At 34.1% G+C, this 25,130-nt stretch overlaps 1 protein-coding gene across 2 annotated transcripts in view; it reads left to right on the top strand.

The window, feature by feature from the left end:
• Positions 1-25,130, top strand: part of SMCHD1 (structural maintenance of chromosomes flexible hinge domain containing 1) — a 159,392-nt gene that overhangs the window by 85,112 nt on the left and 49,150 nt on the right. For both annotated transcript variants that reach the window (XM_079108270.1, XM_079108271.1), the window contains exons 30-35: positions 3,230-3,355; positions 5,726-5,805; positions 10,896-11,053; positions 14,955-15,070; positions 16,240-16,304; positions 23,619-23,706. In XM_079108270.1, the coding sequence (XP_078964396.1) occupies positions 3,230-3,355; positions 5,726-5,805; positions 10,896-11,053; positions 14,955-15,070; positions 16,240-16,304; positions 23,619-23,706 (633 nt within the window). The remainder of the gene's footprint in view (positions 1-3,229; positions 3,356-5,725; positions 5,806-10,895; positions 11,054-14,954; positions 15,071-16,239; positions 16,305-23,618; positions 23,707-25,130) is intronic.

Raw genomic sequence — 25,130 nt, 5'->3', positions numbered from 1 at the left:
ATTTACTCTGGCAATTTTCAAAAAATACATTATTAACTATAGTCCTCATATTGTCCAATAGATCTCTTGAATTTAAACCTCCTGTCTGAAATTTTTGTGTCCTCTTATGGAATGCTAATTTTAAAATGTTCAGATTCTGGCATTCAGTTATGGTGTAGCAGACTATTGATAAGACTTATATACTTTTTGAGTAAATTGAACTCCCATAACCGCCATAGTAGATAAAATGATTCTAGTAAAGGAGCAGGTCATATAAGAAAGATTTACATGCCTGTGCCCCACTTTCATATTGTCCTTTTTGATTCGTGAGTTTAAAAAACAAAAAGTGGTTATGATAGTATGCTTTAAAAAAGTTTTTAAACTAATAGTGTGTTGAGCAGGGGGTTTCACTGAAAAGCCAATGCATTTATTTTTATCTGGGAGCATTTGCACTGTGTAAATAAAAGCATTTTTTATGCCTATTGTTACTAATAAGGAACTTGTTAGTTGACTATATTATGAAACAATAAGTAAATATTGTGTGCTTTCACAGGTGGGAAAAATCTTACTAACATTTTCATCTTTTTGTATGATTTTGAGGATGAAACTATAAAAATAATGACAGCTTATTAATTTGTTTTAAGATTTATTTATAGATAGCATAATAATCCAGGAACTTTAAAATAAAATACAAGGGGCTGGAGTTGTGGCTCAATGGTAGAGCACTTGCCTAGCATGAGAGAGGCACTGGGTTCGATTCTCAACACCACATATAATAAATAAATAAAATAAAGGTCCATCGACAACTAATAAAAAATATTTTAAAAAATAAAACAAAAAACTAACTTCATCTGTCAGTCATGTTTGTATATCTATAAGACTGTAAAAAATCACTTTGTATCTCATTTTCCTAATTTAATTCTTGACCCACCTTCTCCCCATAGGAGGTAAATAGAAATTGGAACTGACATAACCTAGTAAAATAATTTTTAAAATAAACATATAAATATACACATAATATTTTATAAGTGAGGAAACTGAAATTCTGAAATGTTAAATAACATGCCAAAATTTAAAGGTGACAGAGAAGGGCTGGAAATGCAACTTCTTTTTTTCACAAACATTTAATTTTTTTTTTTTTTATTGTAAACAAATGGGATACATGTTGTTTCTCTGTTTGTACATGGCGTAAAGGCATACCATTTGTGTAATCATAAATTTACATAATGTTGTTTGATTCATTCTGTTATTTTTTCCCTTCCCCCACCCCTCCCACCCCTCTTTACCCTCTATACAGTACTTCCTTCCTCCATACTTGCCCCCCTCCCTAACCCTAACTCTAACCCTTACACTAGCCCTTCCCTCCCCACATTATGTGTCATCCTCCACTTATTAGCGATATCATTCGTCCTTTGGCTTTTTGAGATTGGCTTATCTCATTTAGCATGATATTCTCCAATTTCATCCATTTGCCTACAAATGCCATAATTTTATCATTCTTTATGGCTGAGTAATATTCCATTGTATATATATACCACAGTTTCTTTATCCACTCATCAATTGAAGGGCATCTAGGTTGGTTCCACAGTCTGGCTATTGTGAATTGAGCAGCTATGAACATTGATGTGGCTGTATCTCTGTAGTATGCTGATTTTAAGTCCTTTGGGTATAGGCCAAGGAGTGGGATAGCTGGGTCAAATGGAGGGTCCATTCCAAGTTTTCTAAGGAATCTCCCACTGCTTTCCAGAGTGGCTGCACTAATTTGCAGCCCCACCAGCAATGTATGAGTGTACCTTTCTCCCCACATCCTCACCAACACCTGTTGTTGCTCGTATTCTTGATAATCGCCATTCTAATTGGGGTGAGATGGAATACAAACATTTAATTTTGGAAGTTGACTTTTTCTACTATTTGCCAGAAAATTTAATTTCTACCAGTTTGGGCTATAGTCATTTTCTATGCTAGGTGTGCTACATGTGGCACAAAAACGTACTAGAGGAGGCTGAGTTAAGAGGAGAGAAACTTTGGGGTAGCCTGAGCAACTCAGCAAGACACTGTCACTGAATAAAACTTTTTAGAAGGACTGGGACTCAGTCGTACAGCAGTTGCCTAGGAGTCACTAGGCCCTGAATCTGATCCCTAGTACTGGAAAAAAAAAAAAAAAAGCATTTACTGAAAGAAAGTAAAAGTAGTTAGGAATCCTTTAAGAGAAGTTAAGATGGATAGTTATGTGATAAGGATTAAAGTACTCAGAAATTTTTACCACTTTCAAAAATTCAAGTTTTTTATAACCTTTGTCAAATGAAATAACAGTCAACTATTACCATGTAAACTTTATAGGAGGTAAGCGTTATACCTAAATCAGTCTCAAGGTTCTTGTTACCCAGCTAACTGAGATAAGAGAGAGAAGTGGAAAAAGCAGAAGAAACGTAGATAGGAGAGAGACGATAAATAAAATTTCCTTTTTCACTCTTTCATTCTCTCCTATCTTCTTTTTTTAACTTAAACTCTGATACAAAGCCAGTCTCAATGGTACCTACCTGTAATTCTCACAATTCAAGAAGCTGAGACAAAAGGAACGAAAGTTCTAGGCTACCCTCAGCAATTTACAGATGCTCAAAAAGAACTGGTGATGTAACTCAGTGGTGAAGTACTCCTGGGCTCAATCCCTAGTACCCTCCAAAAAAAAATTTTGACACAGGATTGGACCTTTATCAGTTATCTTGCTTGACAAAGTGTCCTAAGTCAGCAGACACAGTCCAAAAATTATAAAAGCTTTAACATATTTTCTAGGGAGAAAACAAAAAGCATTTAAAACCAACAAGACTGTGTAGATCATTTGTCCTCTTTAACCAAGGACTAGAAAGTTATATCACATAATACACAATGGTAGAGAGCTAAATATTGCCAGAGGAGCTAAACTACAGATAGCCAGTGCTAAATCTTAGAACCAAAGATAAACTTGTTTCCACTGAACTCATTCTAATATGTAACTTATAGAAAACTGTGTTAAAAGTCATTGATGTCAAATGCTGTTTTTCCTTTTATCAAATTCAATCATTTCTATAAGATGGACACTTGTGGTAATTTAGTTGACTTTCAGATCTTTACTTTCATTTATGAAAGTAGTGATGTAGTGATTTGTGAATAAAACAGGAATAAATAAAGTAAGTTGTTTTATAAGTATGCATGTAAGTATGTTGGTTGACATGTGTGTTTTAATGCCTCTAAATATTGATATTCCTTTCAGTCCATTCCAGTGATTAATGGAAGAGAATTACAAAACCCTCTCACTGTTCAACTTTGTGATCAGTGGGATAATCCAGCACCAGTACCACATGTTAAAATAAGTCTCACAAAAGCTAACAATTTAAAGGTAAGTTTTAAACTTCTCTAATGATTTTTCACTTAAAACTCTGTTTTTCAGGGCTGCATATGTAGTGTTCTAGTAGAGTGTTTGCCTAGCATGAGCAATACCCTGGGTTTGATCCCGTGTGACACACACAAAAAGAAATTGTACCTAAAGATAATATCTTTAGGTATCACATTTCTTTTGTCTTTTTAAAATACCATCTTAGCTGGGTGTGGTGGTATGTAACTATAATCCTGGCTACTCGGGAGACAAGACAGAAGGATGACAAGTTCAAGGCCAGCCTAGGCAACTAGTGAGACCCTGTCTCAAAATAAAATTTAAAAGGTGGGTGTTTGGCTTAGTGGTAGAGCACTTTCCTGACATAGGTAAGACCTTGGGTTCAATCCCCAGTACTGCAAAATTAAATATATATATATATATATATATATACACACACACACACACACACACACACACATATTATCATTATCATTTGTATATTTATATGTTTATACATGTCTTATGACCTTTATTGCTACTTAGTATAAATCAACTTAAAGAGTATTTATATTTATTTTAAGGAAGTAAAATTTGTTTTACAACCTGTGTAACAAGGGGCCAACATTATACAGTTAATGGCAGTTTGAGTGTTCATACAATACTAATAATGTTTGCACTTCCGCATAAGACGGATAGATAATTTTAACAAAGTGAATGAAGACAAATACCATGAAGATCCACAGTGTGGGTTAAGGAGTAGACATTATTGGAAAATGTGCTGAGGCTAAGCAAAAAGAGGCATGCAGATATCTGTCCTCTAATTCTGTGGAGAACTACCAGTGTCTGGGCACAGCTGATAGACTATATTGTTTTCTAGGGTGAAACCCCTCTCCTCTGGATTTTTTTTTTTTTTTTTTTTTTTTTTAAATGTGCCAAGTGTGAATATGACCTTCTAGGGTCTAGGGAGAGATATAGTGCTTGAGTACCAGAAAGTTCAATGTTAGGTATCAGCTGTTGCCATGAATATTGGGACAGGCTGCTGCTCTGTAGTGGAGACTAGGTGCCTGATGCAAGGTTGGAGGCCCTCTTACTATGAAAAAGAAGAAAAGCTGGTCCTTGCAAAGTTGCAAAGTTGTATTTTTTACACAGTACCTTTTGTTGACTGAAGGAAACATATTGATCCCAGCCAAGTTGTTGCTAGGCAACCTACAGAAAGTTCCTGGGATTACATTCAGACAGTCTGGAATATCCACAAATATTTCATTAATTGAAGAAACATTGTTTCAAGGTGGCAGTTTTCTCGAAATCAGCTAGTTCACTTAGATTCCCAACAGAGATTTCCCAGGACTTCAAATTTTGATCTAAAATCCAATGTGGAAGATTAAAGTACTAAAAAAAATGGCTTGTTGTACTCAGAACTTTTTTCCTACTAAAATAATGAGAGTCAGGGTTCTTAAGACTGTCCAACAAGACAATGAGATTGCTATGTAACATGCAATACAAGATTCCTCTGACTATGCAACAGGGATTTGGGACCCAGATTGGAAAAAGAACTTTAAAATGTGTCAAAAAGCAATGGATCCAAAATGGGACAAATGTTAATATAGAACTTCATTTTTTTCATTTCAATTTCCCCCTTTTTCCCCCCCTCTCCAACCATGGCTTTTTCTGTCAGCATGTAACATTATTCTCTACTCTGTTCTCTTAAGCAGAGATGAGGGTTACAGTTTAAGAGAAACTTGATTTTCTACTACTACAGTCTACAAATCACTTTTGTTCTGAATATTCACTTCTAAGAAAGTTAAATAGTGGTTATTTTCAACCTCAGAATAAGGGTATGATTCTAGTTTCTGGAATAGCATCCATAAAGGTTGAGATTTTTCAAGCCTATTAGGAAATGTGGCTTCCAGTTCTTAGTCACTTGAAAGTGAAAGCTTGTTTATCACCATGAAGGTAGTATTTCAGCAAAATTGAAGCACACTTGAGTAAAATTGAACAGAAAGTTGGGTCCTATGATGCCTAAACTTGAGTGTTTGTATATATTTGTTTCTTTAGTGCTGTTCCCCACCCCAGCCCAGCTTGCAATGCACCTTCAGTGTTTGCATAACCGTGTATATGACTCATACCAGTATTTAGTGAATCTAGAATTCTGTAACTTAGTAACTTTTAATATGAAATTCTAGTTTAATTGACCAAAATGTATGATTGTTTTCTTTTGGATTATATGATTGTATAAGACATTATTTCAACTGGTTTCAGATTTAAAATTCTTAGAAGTATGTGCAAATATAACTTAAAATAGCGATAGATGAAAACAACATTGTAATAGAAGAAAACACCTTGATCGATCTCTAGAATTTTATAACTAATCATTTTATTTTGTTTTGTTTTTAGCTCATGCCTTCAAACCAGCAGCATAAAACAGATGAGAAGGGCAGGGCTAATTTGGGAGTGTTCATTGTTGTTGCCCCTAGGTAAGAACTGAACATTTGATAGATATTGGTGTTATAGAGACTGATTTTTTTAAAATTATAATCACTAATGCTTACTAATTGTATAGGTTAAAGGGTTTTGCTATGACATTTCAATACATGTATATATTAAGGTTTGTTCCTGTCCATCTTCTATTCTATTACCTTCTCCTCTTTCCCCACTGCCCTCACGTCCCTTCCCCTCCTGTAAGAGTCTCTTTTCTACTTCTAGCTCATGTTTTTGTTTGTTTGTTTTTTGTTTTCCTCTTTCTCTCATTTCCAGATCTTGTCTTTCTGTGACTGGCTTATTTCACTTAACATGATATCCTCTAATTCTATCCATTTTCCTGCTGATGACATGACACTCAGTAGATGTCTGATAAGTTTATTTGATCCATAATTTAATTTTACTCTGATGTTTCTGTTGGTGGTTTTTGTCTAATCTGGTGAAAGTGGGATGTTGAAGTCACCTGCTATTATTGCTTGAGGTCTTTATGTCTAGTATTATTTGTTTTATCAAATTGGGTACTGCAACATTTGGAGCATATATATTTATAATTATTATATCTTATTGATGATAAGATATATCATTATCAATAGGTAGTGCCCACCTTAGTCTCCTGAGCAATTTTTCACTGAAGTTTGTTTTTTTTGGTTAAGAGTATAGCTACTCCTTGCTCAGATTCTATATGATTGGAATATCATTTTCCACCTTTGGGCACTTTTAGTCTGTGCCCGTCTTTACTGGTGAACAAATTGTTGAGTCTTGTTTTTTAATGTAGTCAGCCAGGCCGCATGTTTTAGTAGGAGAAGTAAGACCAATTGTGTTAAGGGTTGTTATTCAAAGGTATGTACTAGTTCCTATGATTTTGTTATTTTCCTTCTGGTTGTTTTAAATGTTCTGTGTTCATTTTGTCCTCTCAGGGGTTTGATGGTTTACTGAACTGATAATGTTTGAGTCTCTTTGAATTTCTCATTTGTTCTCTACTCTTCTAATGAGATTTATTCTTTCTTATACTCTTGGGATTGCATTAATCTTGCTTTCTTTTCTGGGTATATAAGTATTTTTATTCATTGTTTTCAGATATACATGGCAGTAGGGTATATTTTGACATATTATACATAAATGGGGTGCAACCCATTACAATTTTGATCCAATTCTTGTGGTTGAATGTGATGTGGAGTTACACCAGTTGTGCATTCATGTATGAGCATAGGAAAGTTATATCCGATTCATTCTAGTGTCTTTCCTATTCCCATCCCCCCTTCCCTTCATTTCCCTTTGTCTAATCAAATGAACTTTTATACTTCTCCCTTCTCTCCCTTGTGATAGGTTTCATGCACATATCAAAGAGAACATTCAACCTTTGGTGTTTTGAAACTGGCTTATTCTACAGTTCCATCCATTTACAGCAAGTGCCATAATTTCATTCTTCTTAATAGCTGAGGAATATTCCATTATGTATATGTACCACATTGTCAAGTTCATCTTTTGAAGGGCACCTAGGTTGGTTCCATAGCTTGGCTATTGTGAATTCAGCTGCTATAAATACTGATGTGGGTGTATCATTTGTAGAATGCTGATTTTAAGTCCTGGGTATAAGCTGAGGAGTGGGATAACTGGGTCATTTGGTGGTTCCATTCCAAGTTTTCTAAGGAATCTCCATACTGCTTTCCAGAGTAGTTGCACCAGATATGAAATGTATTCTGGTTTTTAGTAGTCATGAATTCATTTACTTTATGCTCATGTTGAAAGGTCTTTATTTTTCCTTTGATTCTGAAAGATAGCTATTTTCTTTCAGGTTTTGAAATACATCATTTCTTATCTTCCTGGCCTTTAGAGTTTCTTCTAAGAAATATGCTATTGTTTCTCATGGGTTTGCCTTTATATGTGACTTAATTCTTCACTCTTAAATCTTTTAGTATTCCTTCTTTCTTCTGTATTTTGGGAGTTTAATTATAATTTGTCCTGGAAAGTTTCCTTTTTTGGTCATGTCTATTTGGAATTCTAAATACCTCCTTTACCCGGAGGTCCACATCTTTCCCAATATTTGAGAAATTTTCTGCTATCATTTCACAAGAAAGGATTTCTTTGCCTTTATTCTGTAACACAATTATTATCTATTCCAATTATACGTATTTGGTCTTATAGTGGTGTGTCCCGTAGATATATATGTTCTGTTCCTTAATATTTTTTTCTTTTGTTACTGTCTGAATATAATTCCATCAACCTTTTCTTTAAGCTGTGATATTCTTTTTTTCTTTTTCCTCCTTAGCTTTTTGCTTCCAAGATTTCTGTTCAGTTCTTGTTCAGAATCTCTATCTCTTTATTGAACTGCTCTTTAATATCCTATATAATTTTTCTTAATTCATTTAACAGAATGTTTATATCCTCTTCAATTTCATTGATCATTTTTATAATCATGCTTTTGAATTCTTTGTCCAGCACTTCATTCACTCAGTATCTTTAGAGTCAGTAGCTTCAAAGTTAGGAAATTGGTAGACACTTTATAGTGCCTATATTTTTTGCTTTCTTAATGACCAGCCTACTCTTTTTTTTTTTTTTTTTTTTTTTTTTAAGTATGTGGTGCTGAGAATCAAACTCACTTCCTCACACATGCAAGGCAAGCGCTTTACGCCCTGAGCTACAACCCTAGCCCTGACCAGCCTACTCTAGATGATGTACCCTGGGATATCTGTTTGTTTTGTAGTATTGAGTTTAATTCCAATTGAACCTCAGAGCAGTTTTCCTGTGACTTTTTGGCTGTGATTTGTGGGTTTTGGCACAATGAGTACTGTGTCAGAGCCCAAGGCCCTGTTTTCCCTGTAGGTCTTGGAGGAGTGACATCCCTCTGGTAGTTTAGGCAGGTATGAGGTAGATAGCAGAATATATGCAGTGCAACCTCTGTGTGGTTATTTCTCTGGTCTTGTTGGCAACATACAGTCTGATAGGTTATATAAGCCCATACTGAGATTCCTCATAAGTGCCATGTCCACAACTTTTGTTTTTGTTCCATTTCTTAATGAAATGTCTAGAATAGGCAAATCTATAGAGGCAGAATCTACATCTGGGGAGAGGAGGCTTGGTGGGGAAACTGAGAGTGACTGTAATTCCACATAAGATTTAGAGGTAGTTGACAAACGTGTTCTGAAGTGTCATGTCCACAACCTTTGCGTTATTTCTCTTTACCTTTGTTAAGAAAGTGAATATATAGGAACAGGACTTAAGGTTCCCACTTTGCTGTGCCTTCTTGGGGCTGGGTGATCAGCTGGGGATTTTTATCTCCCTGTTCCTTAAGTTGAAGTATCTGCCACAGTTAAAGCAGGACTGGGTCATGTGTCTAGTAAGGTGCTACATCTCTCATCTGGGCTGGGAGTAGCTCACTGACAGAGAATCCACCCAACGTGCTTTAAGTATTCAGGTTTTATCCCCAACATGACATAGAAAAAAGAAGGTAAACTACAATAAATCAACTAATAAAAGCAAACTAGATAAAGAAATAGAGTAAAAACCCAGTAACTACAGCCACAGCACCAATAACAGAAAAGAAGTGGGCAAAGATAAGATGGAATAAACAAGTTAAAATAATAATAAAGATAAAATTAATTTTAAAAAGGGAGAAAGGAAAGAATTTAAAAGAATAAAAAATTGAAGTAGTTGTAAAGTACAAAGTGATTTTTTTAAAAAGTGAAAGTGAAAAGAAAAGGAAGATTATTAAAGTGAGAAGAGAGAATACACATACATACAACACAGTGATAACCAAAAAAAGTCTTGAATATAAAATTTTTCTCTTTGCTAAAGTGACCAGTTGTGCATGCAAGAGTGGATAATCACAGTCTATGCTGATGATCTGAGTTTCTTTCTGTGTCATCTTAGGCTATGAGCCCTTTGGAGAGAGCAAAGCCTGAGATGATTTTATCCCCTTCTTTGGTTTATATTGCTTGTCTTGTGACCAACTGAACTGGTTTGTGGCTGGAGCTAGTTGAAATACATCTCAGCTTCCCTGCACATCTGTACAAACTTGGGAGAACAACAGAGCTTGTCCAACAATAATGTTCTCCATGGCTGTTTGCTCTGTGCACTCCAAGGACAGGCCTAATACTGAATATGGTAGCATGTCAGGATGACTGGCACTTTTTTGCAATCACTTGGAGGGCAGGGAGAGGTCCAGGTTGGGTCAGGGAGGCAGTGATGGGCCCCACAGAATCCACTACCCATTACTCTTGGATTCTGAGACAGTTCCCATGCATAATCACTGCAACTGGCTTTCTAAGCTGCCAGCCTTAAATGGGAAGTTACCCTGGTTCCCTTTAGCTTCCCTTTAGCATCACAGATCTGTTTCCTACCACTGTAGAGTTCTCATATGTGTTTCAGTGACTTTTCCCTGAGGCTAAACTGAGTCTCAGAGCAGACACTACTGAATCAGTGAGGTAATGTTGCTGTGGGCTCCAAGAAGACAGGAAAATGTAGGGGCCTTTCACTCCCAGAGAGGCAGACTAAGACAAGATCTACTCAAGATGGCTTCCTGTTATATCACTATACTGCTGCAAAGTGCAGGGAACTCCTCCAGAGCCACTTTGCTATGAAGATTCCATCCAGGTCTACCATTTGTTCAGACTGGACTTCTCTGCACAGTGCAAATTCTGTGCTAGGGCTGCTCACTTGAACTCTACCTCATTTACCTCTGCCCAACTTGCTGCCAAGGAATATGCTCCGGAGCATTCTCTCTTACCCTCTGTTCAACTATCCAAGGTCTGTGGATCTCTCAAAGTCTGTTGGCTATCTATAGTCACCTACCTCAATAAATAGCTGCTCTCCAGTGGTTTTGATTCCAACTCATGGATAAGTGAGTGAGTGAAGGGTAACTCTAATCTGCCATCTTGGGTCTTGATTTTTCTTATTATTTGCTGAGGTTAAGAATAATAACCATCCTTTTTTAGTATTAGGAGTTGGAACTTAGTAGAAAGAGAAGAGGTTCCCTAAAAGAGTTAAAACTTGGTATAAATTGTCTTCAGATTTTTAGATTATAATGTAACATGAATTCTTATCCTTCCCTCCCCCCTTAATTTCTTTTGTTTGTTTGTTTTTTTAGGGGAGAACATATTATGCAGGTTAAAGCTGTGTATAACAAAAGTACTATAGAAGGACCTATAATTAAGCTAATGATTCTTCCAGACCCTGAGAAACCCATTCGTCTCAATGTTAAATATGACAAAGATGCTTGCTTTTTAGCAGGGGGTCTTTTCACTGGTGAGTATTTGACAGTATATAAATAAATATATAATTTGCCCAATAACATCAGTCGAATAAATTATTTGGTGCTCAGCATGATAAAAAATAATGCATATCTTTTAAATGGCAAAATACTACGTTGCCATGACTACTGTGTCTCTTTGTCCTGTGTCCTTTAATAATAACTGAAAATTCATATATAAACTGGTAATCAAAGGCAAGTAATTCAGTTGATGTTTGTACATTAAACGGAGTTATAAAAACTATGGAGTTATGCTTTACTAAATATGTTGTGATGTTATACCCATCAGAACCAGGACCAGGGGCTGAGGCTTGTGGCTCAGTGGTAGAGCACTTACTTAGCATGTATGAGGCACTGGGTTTGATTCTCAGTACCACATATAAATAAATGAATAAAATAAAGGTGCATCAATAACTAAGACAAAAAAGAACCAGGACCAGCCATTTAACTTAATTGGGGTAGAAATACATCACGTCCAAATTTATGATGATAAGATACTTCAGAAATGACAAATGTTTACTATGTTGGGCTCTTAGTTATGTTATTGATATTAACATATTCAATGAATACAGTGGGTAAGCTATATTTTCAACATAGTGTGGCTCTTGCTAAGTCCAAAGGAAATTAGTAATTCTTTATACAGGTAGTTTTCTGGAAAGTTTATCTTATTGAAGGGATAAATGCCTGAACATAGTTAAAAGTACTAAAAGAGAAGCATCCTGAAAAGTTTAGATTTTAAATGTTTTTTTAAATTTTTTATTGTAAACAAATGGGATACATGTTTGTTTGTACATGAAGTAAAGGCATACCATTTGTGTAATCATACATTTACATAGGGTAATGGTGTTTGATTCATTCTTTTATTTTTTCCTTCCCCCCACTCCTCTTTTCCCTCTATACAGTCCCTCCTTCCTCCATTCTTGCCCCCCTCCTCATCCCCATTATGTGTCATCATCTGCTTATCAGTGAGATCATTCGTCCTTTGGTTTTTTGAGATTGGCTTATCTCACCTAGCATGATATTCTCCAATTTCATCCATTTACCTGCAAATGCCATAATTTTATCATTCTTTATAGCTGAGTAATATTCCATTGTGTGTGTGTATATATATATATATATATAACAAGTTTCTTTATCCATTCATCAATTGAAGGGCATCTAGGTTGGTTCCACAGTCTAGCCATTGTGAATTGAGCAGCTATGAACATTGATGTGGCTGTGTCTCTGTAGTATGCTGATTTTAAGTCCTTTGGGTATAGGCCAAGGAGTGGGATAGCTGGGTCAAATAGTGGTTCCATTCCAAGCTTTCTGACGAATCTCCATACTGCTTTCCACAGTGGCTGCACTAATTTGCAACCCCACCAGCAATGTATGAGTGTATCTTTTTCCCCACATCCTCTCCAACACCTGTTGTTGCTTGTATTCTTGATGATCGCCATTCTAATTGGGGCGAGATGGAATCTTAGGGTAGTTTTGATTTGTATTTCTCTTATTACTAGAGTTGTTGAACATTTTTTCATATGTTTCTTGATTGCTTGTAGATCTTCTGTGAAGTGTCTTCATTTTCTTAGCCCATTTGTTGATTGGGTTATTTGTATTCTTGGTGTAGTTTTTTGAGTTCTTTGTATATTCTGGAAATTAGTGCTTTATCTGAAGTATGAGTGGCAAAGATTTTCTTCCACTCTGTAGGTTCTCTTTTCACATTGCTGATAGTTTCCTTTGCTGAGAGAAAGCTTTTTAGTTTGAATCTATCCCAGTTATTGATTCTTGCTTTTATTTCTTGGGCTATGGGAGTCCTGTTAAGGAAGTCTGATCTTAGGCCGACATGTTGAAGATTTGGACCTTCTTTTTCTTCTGTATGATGAAGGGTCTCTGGTCTGATTCCGAGGTCCTTAATCCATTTTGAGTTGAGTTTTGTACAGGGTGAGAGATAGAGGTTTAGTTTCATTGTGCTGCATATGGATTTCCAGTTTTCCCAGCACCATTTGTTGAAGAGGCTGTCTTTTCTCCATTGCATATTTTTGGCACCTTTGTCTAGTATGAGAAAATTGTATTTATTTGGGTTTGTGTCCATGTCCTCTATTCTGTACCATTGATCTACCTGTCCATTTTGGTACCAATACCATGCCATTTTTGTTACTGTTGCTTTGTAGTATAGTTGAATTTCTGGTATTCTGATACCCCCTGTTTCATTTTTCCTGCTAAGTATTGCTTTAGCTATTCTGGGTTTCTTATTCTTCCAGATGAATTTCATGATTGCTTGCTCTATTTCTGTAAGGTATATCATTGGGATTTTAATTGGAATTGCATTGAATCTGTATAGCACTTTTGGTAGTATGGCCATTTTGACAATATTAATTCTGCCTATCCAAGAACATGGGAGATCTTTGCATCTTCTAAGGTCTTCCTCAATTTCTTTCTTCAATGTTTTGTAGTTTTCATTGTAGAAATCTTTTACCTCTTTGATTAGATTGATTCCCAAGTATTTTATTTTTTTTAAGGCTATTGCAAATGGAGTTGTTTTCCTCATTTTCCTTTCAGATGTTTCATTGCTTGTGTATAAAAATGCTTTAGATTTATGCATGTTGATTTTATAGCCTGCTATTTTGCTGAATTCATTGATGAGGTCTAGAAGTTTTCTGGAGTTTTTTGGATCCTCTAAATATAGAATCATGTCATCAGCAAATAGTGACAGCTTAGGTTCCTCTTTTCCTACTCGTATCCCTTTAATTTCTTTAGTCTGTCTAATTGCTCGGGCTAGAGTTTCGAGGACAGTGTTGAATAGAAGTGGTGAAAGAGGACATCCCTGTGTTGTTCCGTTTTTAAAGGGAATGCTTTCAGTTTTTCTCCATTAAGAATGATGTTGGCCATGGGCTTAGCATAAATAGCCTTTGCAATGTTCAGGTATGTTCCTACTATCCCTATTTTTTCTAGTGTTTTGAGCATGAAGGGGTGTTGTATTTTCTTGAACGCTTTTTCTGCGTCAGTTGAAATAATCATATGATTCTTATCCTTAAGTCTGTTGACATGATGGATTACGTTTATTGATTTACGGATGTTAAACCATCCTTGCATTCCAGGGATGAACCCCACTTGATCATGGTGCACGATTTTCTTAATATGTTTTTGGAGATACGGTTTGTAAGTATTTTGTTAAGGATCTTTGCATTTATATTCATCAAGGATATTTGTCTAAAATTTTCTTTCCTTGATGTTTCTCGCCTGGTTTGGGTATGAGGGTGATATTAGCTTCATAGAATGAGTTCGGTAGGATTCCCTCCTTTTCTATTTCCTGCAATACTTTGACAAGTATTGGAATGAGTTCTTCTTTGAAGGTCTTGTAGAACTCGGCTGAGAATCTGTCTGCTCCTGGGCTTTTCTTGGATGGTAGGATTTTAATGGCTTCTTCTGTTTCATTGCTTGATATTGATTAAATGTTTTAATAATATTTTTTAATAAATTACATGTATTATATACATTGCCTTTTATAACAGCTTTATAGATACTGTGTTAAATCTCTTTGGGGGAGAGAAAACCTGTTTCTTCTAATTAAAAACTAATAGGTGCCAAATAAATTACAAATGATAAATATGTTGTGAATGTTACATATAATAAAACTTTAGCCTATTACATGCTATTGAAAGTCATGAAATAAGCATTCTAGGAATACATTAAAAAGCATATGATGTTTTGACCAACTGACCTAGTTCTAAGTTGCTAAGTATACATTATCTGGCCATTTTGGTCTTGAATGCTAGAATTTATAGCATGGCAGACTGTAAATATGAGAAGGGCTTATTAGGAGCAAAGTTATATTTCTAGAGGAAAACTTAATTTAGCTCTAGGGTTTTTTTCTGTTGCAATTAGTAAGATGTATGTATGTGTTTACCATGGCAGATTTTATGGTTAGCGTTATTTCTGAAGATGACAGTATCATTAAAAATATCAATCCAGCACGTATTTCCATGAAAATGTGGAAGCTGGCAAGCAGTATGAACCGACCACCAGCAAATGTGAGTAATGGGAATCATTTTTAGAAATAGCTCTTCCATTTAAGTTACAATTAAATCTAGTGTAAAATGCAGCACATCTATATTTGAGAATTGAAAATTAATCTACTCCATTACTTGGGATTAAAAAAATATGCATCAATATATATTTCAAAGTTAAGTGTTGATGATATTGATTTTTTTTCTTTTTTTTTCTTTTTTTTTTTAATTGGGATCTCACTATGTTGCCAGGGCTGACCTTAAACTTCCAATCCTGCCTCAGCCTTCTAGGTAGCTGGAATTATAGGTACATACAATAGCACCTAACTTGTTGCTGCTATTTAAATAGAGTAGTTTATATTGTGATTTTTCTTAACATGTTAAGATATTTTACACTATTTTGCCTAAAATTAGCACAAAGAAAAAGCCACTAAATATCACCAAGGGGTAACACAGAAAATGAGTGAGCAAAGAGATATTAATAAACTATAAGGTAGAGAAATGTGGGAGAAGAGTTTGAGGGTGTAGAACATTGCTGTCCAGTAGAAAGGTCGTACCTGGCATTTAAATTTCTAGTAGCCACATTAAAAAGGTAAAAAGAAGTAAGTAAAATTAATTTTAATTATTTTTAATCATAAAATACCGAAAGTATAAAAAATTACCATTTAAACCTGTATCCCATATTTTAAAATTTATTGAAATTTTGTATTCTTTTTCTACCTCTTCAAAATTTGTTTATCTTAAACCTTATCAATTCAGACAAGCTACATTTTGAGTGCTTAATAATAAAAGCTCTGTAAAGATATTGGCTTCCATACTGGATAATGAAAATTTGAGATAAATATCAAATTTGAAACTAAATTTTAAAATTTGTCAGTGTCCCATTTTCATAAACCACTTCAGCATTTATGGTTTATAGCATTAACTTTTTTAGAAACTAGCTTGTTTGATAGTTCCAAAAGTTACCATGGTTTTAGCAGTCATGATCTTCACTTCTTCAGTTTATACCAGCAAGACAGTGATGCTGCTATTACTTTAAAATGTTATCACCATAGAAATCTATACCCTGTAATGGATGTTTGTACATTGTGACTTTTTTCATTGTCTTACATGTTTTATAAAGATACGTACGTGTATAAATTTTCATCCTGAATAGATTTTAAGTTTATTTTTTCTCCTCCTCTCCTTTTCAGGCAGAAACATTTAGTTGTAATAAAATAAAAGATAATGACAAGGAAGATGGTTGCTTCTATTTCAGGTATTTCTCAAATCATTTTCATATTTTTATGCTTGTTTTGTTACAAAGTAATTCACCCTTTAGAGACATTGCCTGCTCATCTAGGGAAAGTAATTTATGATTTTGTTATTGGGAATTTTTTGGGGGGGAAAGATGTGTTTTGTTTTTAATAAAGTTTTGTAATATGGTTTGGGGAAAGATTTTTGTGATGGTTGTGGTAACATTAGAAACTTTGAAAGTCACGAGACTTCCTTTATATAACCAGAACATGATTTTTTATTATATAGGAAATTTTTATTCTAAGATTTTATGAAATATGATTAGACTGGCTTCTACTGTTATGTGACTTTGAGCTGTTGCTCCTTCATTCTGGACCACCATTTTAAAATTTGAAAAAGGTTTTGAAAGGATTGTGTCTAAGATTTCTTTTTTCTCTCCCCTCCCTCACAAAGTTTCTTTATTAATTCAACATTAATATGTTAAAAAATGATTTCATACTGATAAAGGACCAGTTTTGTGTTTCTAAAAATTATCAATGATAGATTGATGCTTTTTGTTTAAAACAGAAAATGTCCACTGAATGTATACTTGTTAAGGCAGTGTCATGTGGCTATAAAAGATTGTGAACACTCTTGAGTTTTGTAATTTTCTATGATAGACCAATAACAAAATGTTCAAACCAGCCTCTGTCCTTAAACCAACATTCCTTTTAGTCTTTTAAATATAACCAAATTATTAAAGGGGGTTAGGGTTCGCATACTGCTACCTTTTCAGTCTTTTAAATTATCATTCTGTGTATGAGGTCTATTAATGTGTGCAAGAATTGGGCAATTTTATGGTATTCCAAAATATGTAGTTGGTTTCAGTTAAGTCTTATTTTAGCATCCTAGGGCATCTGTTTGAGGAAACCTATTTTAATAAATTTGTTTTAAAAGAGAGAGGAAAAGTGTATTTGGGGGTTCACAGTTTCAGAGGGCTCAGTCCATTTTTTTATTTTTAATTTTTCTTTTTAGTTATTGATGAACCTTTATTTTATTCATTTATTTATATGCAGTGCTGAGAATTGAACCCAGTGCCTCATACATGTGAGGCAAGCACTCTACTACTGACCTACAACCCCAGCCTTCAGTCCATTTTAATAAATCTTAAGAGTGATCATGTTTTGAAACTAAATAGAGATGGTGGTTATATAACAGTGCAAGAGTGTACACTTTAAAATTATTAATTTTATGTTGTATGAATTTCATCTCAAAAAATTCACATTCTTTCACTGTTAGTTACATGTGTAATATAAGTAATACAATACTATATTAATTATGTTTGAATAAATGAAAATAATATTTGGATTCCTAATGTATCAGTCATTGTGTTTGGGGTTGTACATATAATCTTGTTTAATTGGTTAATCTTTTCAAAATGAGATACAGTATGCAAAAAGTACCAAAAGAAAGATATGCAGCATTGTATTTTGCCCAAAGTGAATGTGCACCCTCTGCTAAAGTCAAGAAGTAATGCCATTGTCATGTAAGCCCCACTTCCTGCTTCTCCCACTCATTACCTCCTTCCTTCTTACTTCATGTGCTGCACACACAGAGAAATCTTTCCTGACTTGGTTTTCTTTGGAGTTCTGTTGTCTGATCATATATTCCTAAAGTCTCTGATTTAGTTGTGCCCATTTTTTTTATATTGGTTATTTTTAGTTATACATAACATTAGGATTCATTTTGACACAATTATAAAAACATGTAATATAATTTGTTCTAATTCAGTCCCTTTCCTCCCTCCACCTCTATCCTCCTCCTACTCTACTGATCTAGTTTTTTTTTTTTTTATTAGTATCTCTTGGATATACATAATAGTGAGATTCACTGTAATGTATTCATTTATTATAGGAAAGTTAACTCAGATTCATTCCACTATCTTTCCCTATCCCATCCTTCCTTTCCCTTCATTTCCTCTTCATCTGCTCCACTGATCTTTCTTCTATTTTTCTATCCCAGCCTTATTTCAAATTAGCTTCACGTATTCAACTTTTGGCTTTTGGGAACTGGCTTATTTCACTTAGCATGATAGTTGAACTCCATCTCTTTGTAGGAGATAGGTAGATCGATGTAGATACAGTATTCTTTTGTAAATGACTTCACTGAGAATTGTGAGGTTAATCTGTTATAGTTGTAATTTCTTTCATTTTTATTGCTGTGTAATAGGCCATTGTGTATGCACACTGCACTTATTTTTCCATTCTACCAATGACCATTTGTGCTGTTTTCAGTTTGAGACTGTTGCAGTCTATTGCTATATGTTCTTATATAACAAGTACATAGAAGTGAACTTGCCGAGTCAGAAGTTTAGTAAAACTAAGCATAATGTGTAGGCTTATCTTTAGTAACTGTTGCCAGTTTTCCCAACCCGTTAACACCAATTTCTTTTCCCACCAGCAGTATATGAGAGATCCCATTGCACCAGCATTTGACTATATCTATCTTTTCTAGTTCAGTTTTATTTTGAATGTGTAGTGGCATCACATTTAGTTTCAATTTACATTTCCTTTATCATCATGTATTTCTTGGCTCTTTTTTGGTATTGATATTTTTTATATTAATTGGTAAGAGTTCTTCATATGTTATGGTTATAAGCCCTTTATTAGAATCCTTTGTCTGCTGCCTGGCTAGTTTTTGCATTTGATGATACCTTGAATCGAAGTGCTTCATTTTTATATGAACAGATGTAGGTTGGTCCGAAGGTAGTTAGTTATCTCAATTGATTGTTCACAGTCAGTAACAGATGTATTGATCCTTTCCTACATAATTAATCATCTTTAAAAAGTCTTTCTTATTTTATATTTTGGTTATAAAAGCATTTCTCTATATTATTGGGTTGGGTACTCTCAGAACCAACTCCAGATACAATAATTCACTAGGAAAACTCACAGGACTTAGTATAGTTTTACTCATAGCTATGAATTATTATGACAAAAGAATACAAAGCAATATATACAGTGGAATATTAATATCAGCCATAAAGAATGATAAAATTATGGCATTTGCAGGCAAATGGATGAAATTGGGGAATATCATGCTAAGTGAGATAAGCCAATCTCAAAAAACCAAAGGATGAATGATATCGCTAATAAGTGGATGATGACACATAATGGGGGGAGGGAAGGGTTAGTGCTAGGGTTAGAGTTAGGGTTAGGGAGGGGGGCAAGAATGGAGGAAGGAAGGACTGTATAGAGGGAAAAGAGGGGTGGGAGAGGTGGGGGGAAGGGAAAAAATAACATCTTTCTTAAACTTTCTTATTTCTAATTTTATGTATAGGTTCTTTGAAATTTTAAGAGATGTCTGTGAATTGCTATAGGTTTGTTTACTTTACAATCCTTGTCCATTTTGTTTCTTTTTCTTGCTATACTGCACTGGCTTGTTCTTATAGTAAAATGTTAAATGATAATGATGAGGATGATCACTCTACTCTCATCCAAAAAGAAGCATTTCAGCATTTTATCACAATATTTATTTTTGATCTTTACTAGGAGACATTCTCTGTTATGAATTAGCATTAGTAGTAATTATCTACTGAGACAGAATATGATTTTTTTTTGGTGAATTACAGCATATGAGTTTCTGAATGTTCAGCTAACCCTGCAATTACTAGAGTAGGCCCAATTTTATCATGTTGAATTATCATTTTTATAAATTAACGGATTTTTTTGGCTAATGTTTTGCTTAGGATCTTTGTATATACATTAAGGATTGAAATTAGTCTGCACTTTCTTTTGTAAAAATTCTTAGGTTTTAATATTTAAGTCCTGTAAGCCTCACAAAAGTAGTAAAGAGCTATGTTCCCTCTTCCCTCAATCTTTGTGGTTTATTCTTCAGAAGTTCTTGGTAAGAGTATCATTATATCTTCTTTAATGTTGGTAGAATTCCTGAGTGCATCTATCTGAACCCGGAGAGTGTTTGTTTTAGAGGGAAGGTTTTAATTACAGATTCAGTTTAGTTCTCAAAAAGCTATTTTTTAGCTAAAATTTCAAGTTTTTAAAAAAATATTACCTTCATTTCATTTTCTGTGGAATCTGTAGTGATGTTCTTGATATTAGTTATTTGTATTTTCTCGAATTTGTGTCTTGATTTATCTTAATAGGAGATTTTAATTTTCAGTCTTATGAAAGAATCAACTTTTGACTTTTTATTTTATTTAAAAATTTTTTTAGTTGTAGATGGACACAATATCTTTATTTATTTATGTGGTGCTGAGAATTGAACCCAGTGCCCCACACATAATAAGGCAAGTGCTCTACCACTGAGCCACAACCCCAGCCTCAACTTCTGGCTTTCTAAATGTCCTCTTTTATATTTGTTTTATTGTCAGATAATTTCATTTATTTTCTCTGGATAGCATTTGTTTTTTTACAGACTTCATGAGATGGTTTCTTACCTCATTTACTTTCAGCATACATATATGTATATATTATATATGTGTGTGTATGTGTGTAGAACTCTAACTTTCTCTTTAAGCATGGCTTTAGTAGCATTCATAAGTTTTGTATATTGTATTTTCATTAGTATTTGGATCAAAGTATTTTCTAATTTCCATTGTGGTTTTATCATTGACCCATAGTTTATTTAGAAGTAGATCATTTAATTTCTAATATTGATTTCTAGTTTAATTCTACAGTGTTCAGAAAGCCTAATCTGTATGATTTTCAATTCTTTGTGGAGTTACTTAGCATCAGTTTCTGTACTATTTGCATATTGTCAGTTTTTATATATGTTCCAAGTGTACTAGAAAATAATGTATATTTTGCATTTGAGATACAGTTCTGTGTTTACTTAGTTTTTCTATATTGATATTTGTGGTGCTGGAGACCCTGGGGTATTCTATCATCGAGCTACATCCTGGGTGTTTTTTATTTTTTATTTTGAGACAGAGTCTTGCTAAGTTGCTGAAGTCAACCTCAAATTTATGATGCTCCTGTCTCAGCCTCCCAAGTTGCTGGGATTACAGACATGCACCACTACTCCCAGATTGATGTTTGTTTTTTTTAAATCTGCTTCCTTCAGCAATATGACTAACTTCCCAGTATGAATGCAGATTTTTCTCTTTTTCCTCTTAGTTCTATGGTGTTTGTTTTAAATATTTTGAAACCTTGTTATTAGGTACATAATGACTTACAGAATTATAGTTTCCTGAGAAATTAAGTATTTTATCATTACGTAGTATTCCTCGTTTTGCCTTCAGGTCTACTTTAATAACAGTATATCAACTATCCATATAAATGACATGCAGAAGCCACTTTAGGGATCTTGAGGAGAGTTAGTGTTTGTGAAGTATATCTTTTTTCTTTCTTTTAAAGTGTGTCTTTTGTAAATGGCATGTACTTTCTTGAGCTGTGTGTGGATTCCCAAAACACTGAATTCCAACTTTGATTTTCTCAGTTTACATGCCTTTTTATTGTGCATGTTAAACCTATCGAGGTATATGGTCTGTTCATTTAGATTTACTCATCTTTTCTCATAATCTTGAACTCACCATGTTCATCTGGGGTTACTTCCCAACTGAGGAAGTTCCTTTAGCATTTTCATAGGTGATGAATTGTCTCATTTTTTACCTGAGAATGTCTTTATATACCATCATACTCAAAGGATATTTTTACTGAGTGTGCTATTCTTGGTTGTCAGTTTCTTGCAGTACTTTCAGGCCATCCTCTTCTATCTCATTCAACTGCGAAGTTAGCTCAGTCTTATCATTCAGTTCTCTTGAAAAGAAATCATTTTCCTCCTCATTTGATTGTTGGGTTTTGTTTTCAGTAGTTTTACTTTTGTGTGAATTTCATTTTATGTGTGCCAATTGATTTTCATAAAGTTGGACTGTGTTGTCTTTAGTTTTGAACAGTTGTCAGTCACTATCTCATCAGTTATTTCTTGTGTCTCATTCTTTTCCTCTTCTATTATAAGTGTGTTAGCCCTTTTCACAATGTGCTCCGTCTGTTACCTTCTTTTCTCTTACTTGCCATTCTTTTGTCTCTTCTCATCCTATTTCCTTTGAACTATCTTCAGGTAACTAATTCCCTATGCAGTAGGATTTCATTTGCTATTAAATCCACCTTTGAATTATTAATTATTTGACTTTTTTAGTTCTCATATTTACATTTAAGAGGTTTATTTGTTTTTAAGACAAGGTCTTGCTCTGTTGCCCAGGCTGGTCTCAAACTCATGGGCTCAAGCAGTCTTCTCACCTCAGCCTCCTGAATGTCTTGGACTAAAGGCACATAAAACTATGCCTGGCTTACATTTTTTTTTTTTTAAGTTCCAGTTATCTGTTGGCATATTAGTCTTACTTTTGTGAAGCTGAGTAGTAATAATCAGTCATTAGGTCATTTTTTATTTTCTCTTGTTCTGTTGATATTTTAGTCTAGTTCCATTGCCTCTTCATTATTTTGCTGTTATCAGACATTTTTATTTATTAATATGTATGGTAATAATTATGTCTAAGACATATAATTATAATAATTGTTATGTATTATATATAATGATATATGCCTCCCATAGCTTCCATCCTATCTTACTGTATAATGTTGAGGGATTTTTTTTTAATACTTTGTTAACTGTGGAGCAACTTTTTTTTTTTTTTAAACTGGGAGTTGAACCCAGGCCTTTGCAAATGCAAGGCATATGCTTTGCCACTGAGCTACATCTCAGCCCTGGAGCATCTTTTAAAACATTTTTTTAACAAACACATGGCTGTTTTCATCAAGGGGTTGGTGTGCCATTTGGAAGCAGATCTTGTTTAATTTTTACTGTAACATCATTTCATTCATATTTTCAGTGTGTTAAAATATAACTAAAACAGGTTTGTGTACCTAGTAAGTACTGTTCCTTACTGAGAAGTCAAATCACAGTAAATAACTTGAATATATTGTCAGATATTTAGAATACTGCCTGAATAGAAAATAAAGCAACATAGAAGATCAGTAAGATCATTCATAATTTCGAAATATAAAACCATTTGTTGGAAATTTATAATGTAGAAGTGAAACAAAATTCACTTGAGCTATATACTTTATCATATTTTGTGTGCTTAATACTTTGTCAACTTTGTATTCCTATTTCCATTTTTACTATATCCAGAGCGTTTGTTTTGAATGTTTTGTGGAAGAATGTACAGGTAAAGCTAATTAAACTTAATATGTAATATTTGTTGAATGAATGAAGACAAATATAATATGTAATTATTTATTATTCATTAACTTGTTATAAAAGGAAATGTTGGTGCTTTGAATTCCTTCCCCCTTTATTTAAAAATTGTCATAACCTTACCACTTTCTTTTGAATCTAGGGATAAAGTAATTCCTAACAAAGTGGGGACATACTGTATCCAGTTTGGTTTTATGATGGATAAAGCAAATGTTCTCAGCAGTGAACAGGTTTGCTTACTTTCTTCGTATATTTTGATAAACTTTACATTTTCCTCTTAGTTTATGAATATTTAGTTTAAAAGTAAATTAATTATTGGATACAAGGTATAAAAGCAGTATTCCCCCCATTATTTATGGAAGACACATACCAAGATCCCCAGTGTGTGCCAGAAACCATGAAGAGTACCAACTACCATATATACTTTTTTTTTTCTTGTATGTACATTCCTAAAATAGTCTAGTTTATAAACTAGATCCAGCAAGAGATTCACAATTATAGCAGTATTCTGTTTTTAAAAGTTGGTTTGTGTGTGGGTTGGTTTTTATTGTGTAGAGTCTTGCTGAGTTGCTTAGGCTGGCCTTGAACTTGTAATTCTCTTGCCTTTCCCTCCTGAGTAGTTGGGATCACAGGCATGTGCCACCATGCCCAGCTAAATATTATTTAAAATTTAGGAATTGTTTATTTCTGAAATTTCCCATTTAATATTTTTGGGCCATGGTTGACCTCAGGCAACTGAAACTGCTGAGAGCAAATCTGTGGGCAAGGGGAAGGTGTGTATCATGGTAAAGTTGCTCGTGTTAATCATACATGAAAAATTTTCAGTTGATAGCATTTCAGTTATTAGTATTCTAGATAGTGAAGTTTTAGGTAGTTCTGACATACATCATTTCTATTTATTTTTTTTTTCAATGTGCTGAATTTTTTAAAAATACTTAAACTCAGGTCCTTGTCAATTTGTTTTTAGATGCTTATTAAAAATTAATTTGACATGCTTTTTATTCTGAGTTTTTAAAGTAAAATTTTTTTATTGTCCAATTCATTAGACATTCTTAAAATTTAAAAAGATAAAAATGAAGAGCAGATTTGATATTGGCAGGGTTTAGGGAGAGGAGCAAGAGGTTATGATTATAAAAGGGGTAGACATGGGTGACAGAATAATTCTGTGTATTGATAGGTTTGGCAGTTACAGAGTCATGCGTGTGATAAAATGAGTTGGCCCCCCACCAACAGTCTAAATATATTCTATGTTAACCTCTAGATTTTAATGTTGTGTTATATTTATGCAGGATACCACCCTGGATGAGTACCTGGAGGGTACATGCAGTCTTCCTATACATTTTTTGGCAACTTATTGTGAATATTTAGTTATTTCAAAATTTAAAGTTTTAAGAAAAGAAACTTGCCCAGAAGTGACACACACCATTCCCTTCATTGACAGGGACTCCTTGCATGACCACACATAGCTGCAAGAACTCTGGGAAAATTGGAAGGGAAAACACATTTTAACAGTGTATTTTTCATTTTCTATTGCTGTGACAAAATACCCAAGGTTTGGTATTTTATAAAGAAAAGAGTTTTATTTAGCTCACAGCTTTGGAGGCTAGAAGTTAAGGATCAGGCTACTCCATCTATTTGGCATCTGGTAAGGGCT

The sequence above is a fragment of the Sciurus vulgaris genome, assembly GCF_902686455.1.
Source record: "Sciurus vulgaris genome assembly, chromosome: 13".
NCBI lineage: Eukaryota > Metazoa > Chordata > Mammalia > Rodentia > Sciuridae > Sciurus > Sciurus vulgaris.
Note: the sequence above shows the minus strand (reverse complement) of the source record. Positions and strands in the feature narration are given on the sequence as shown.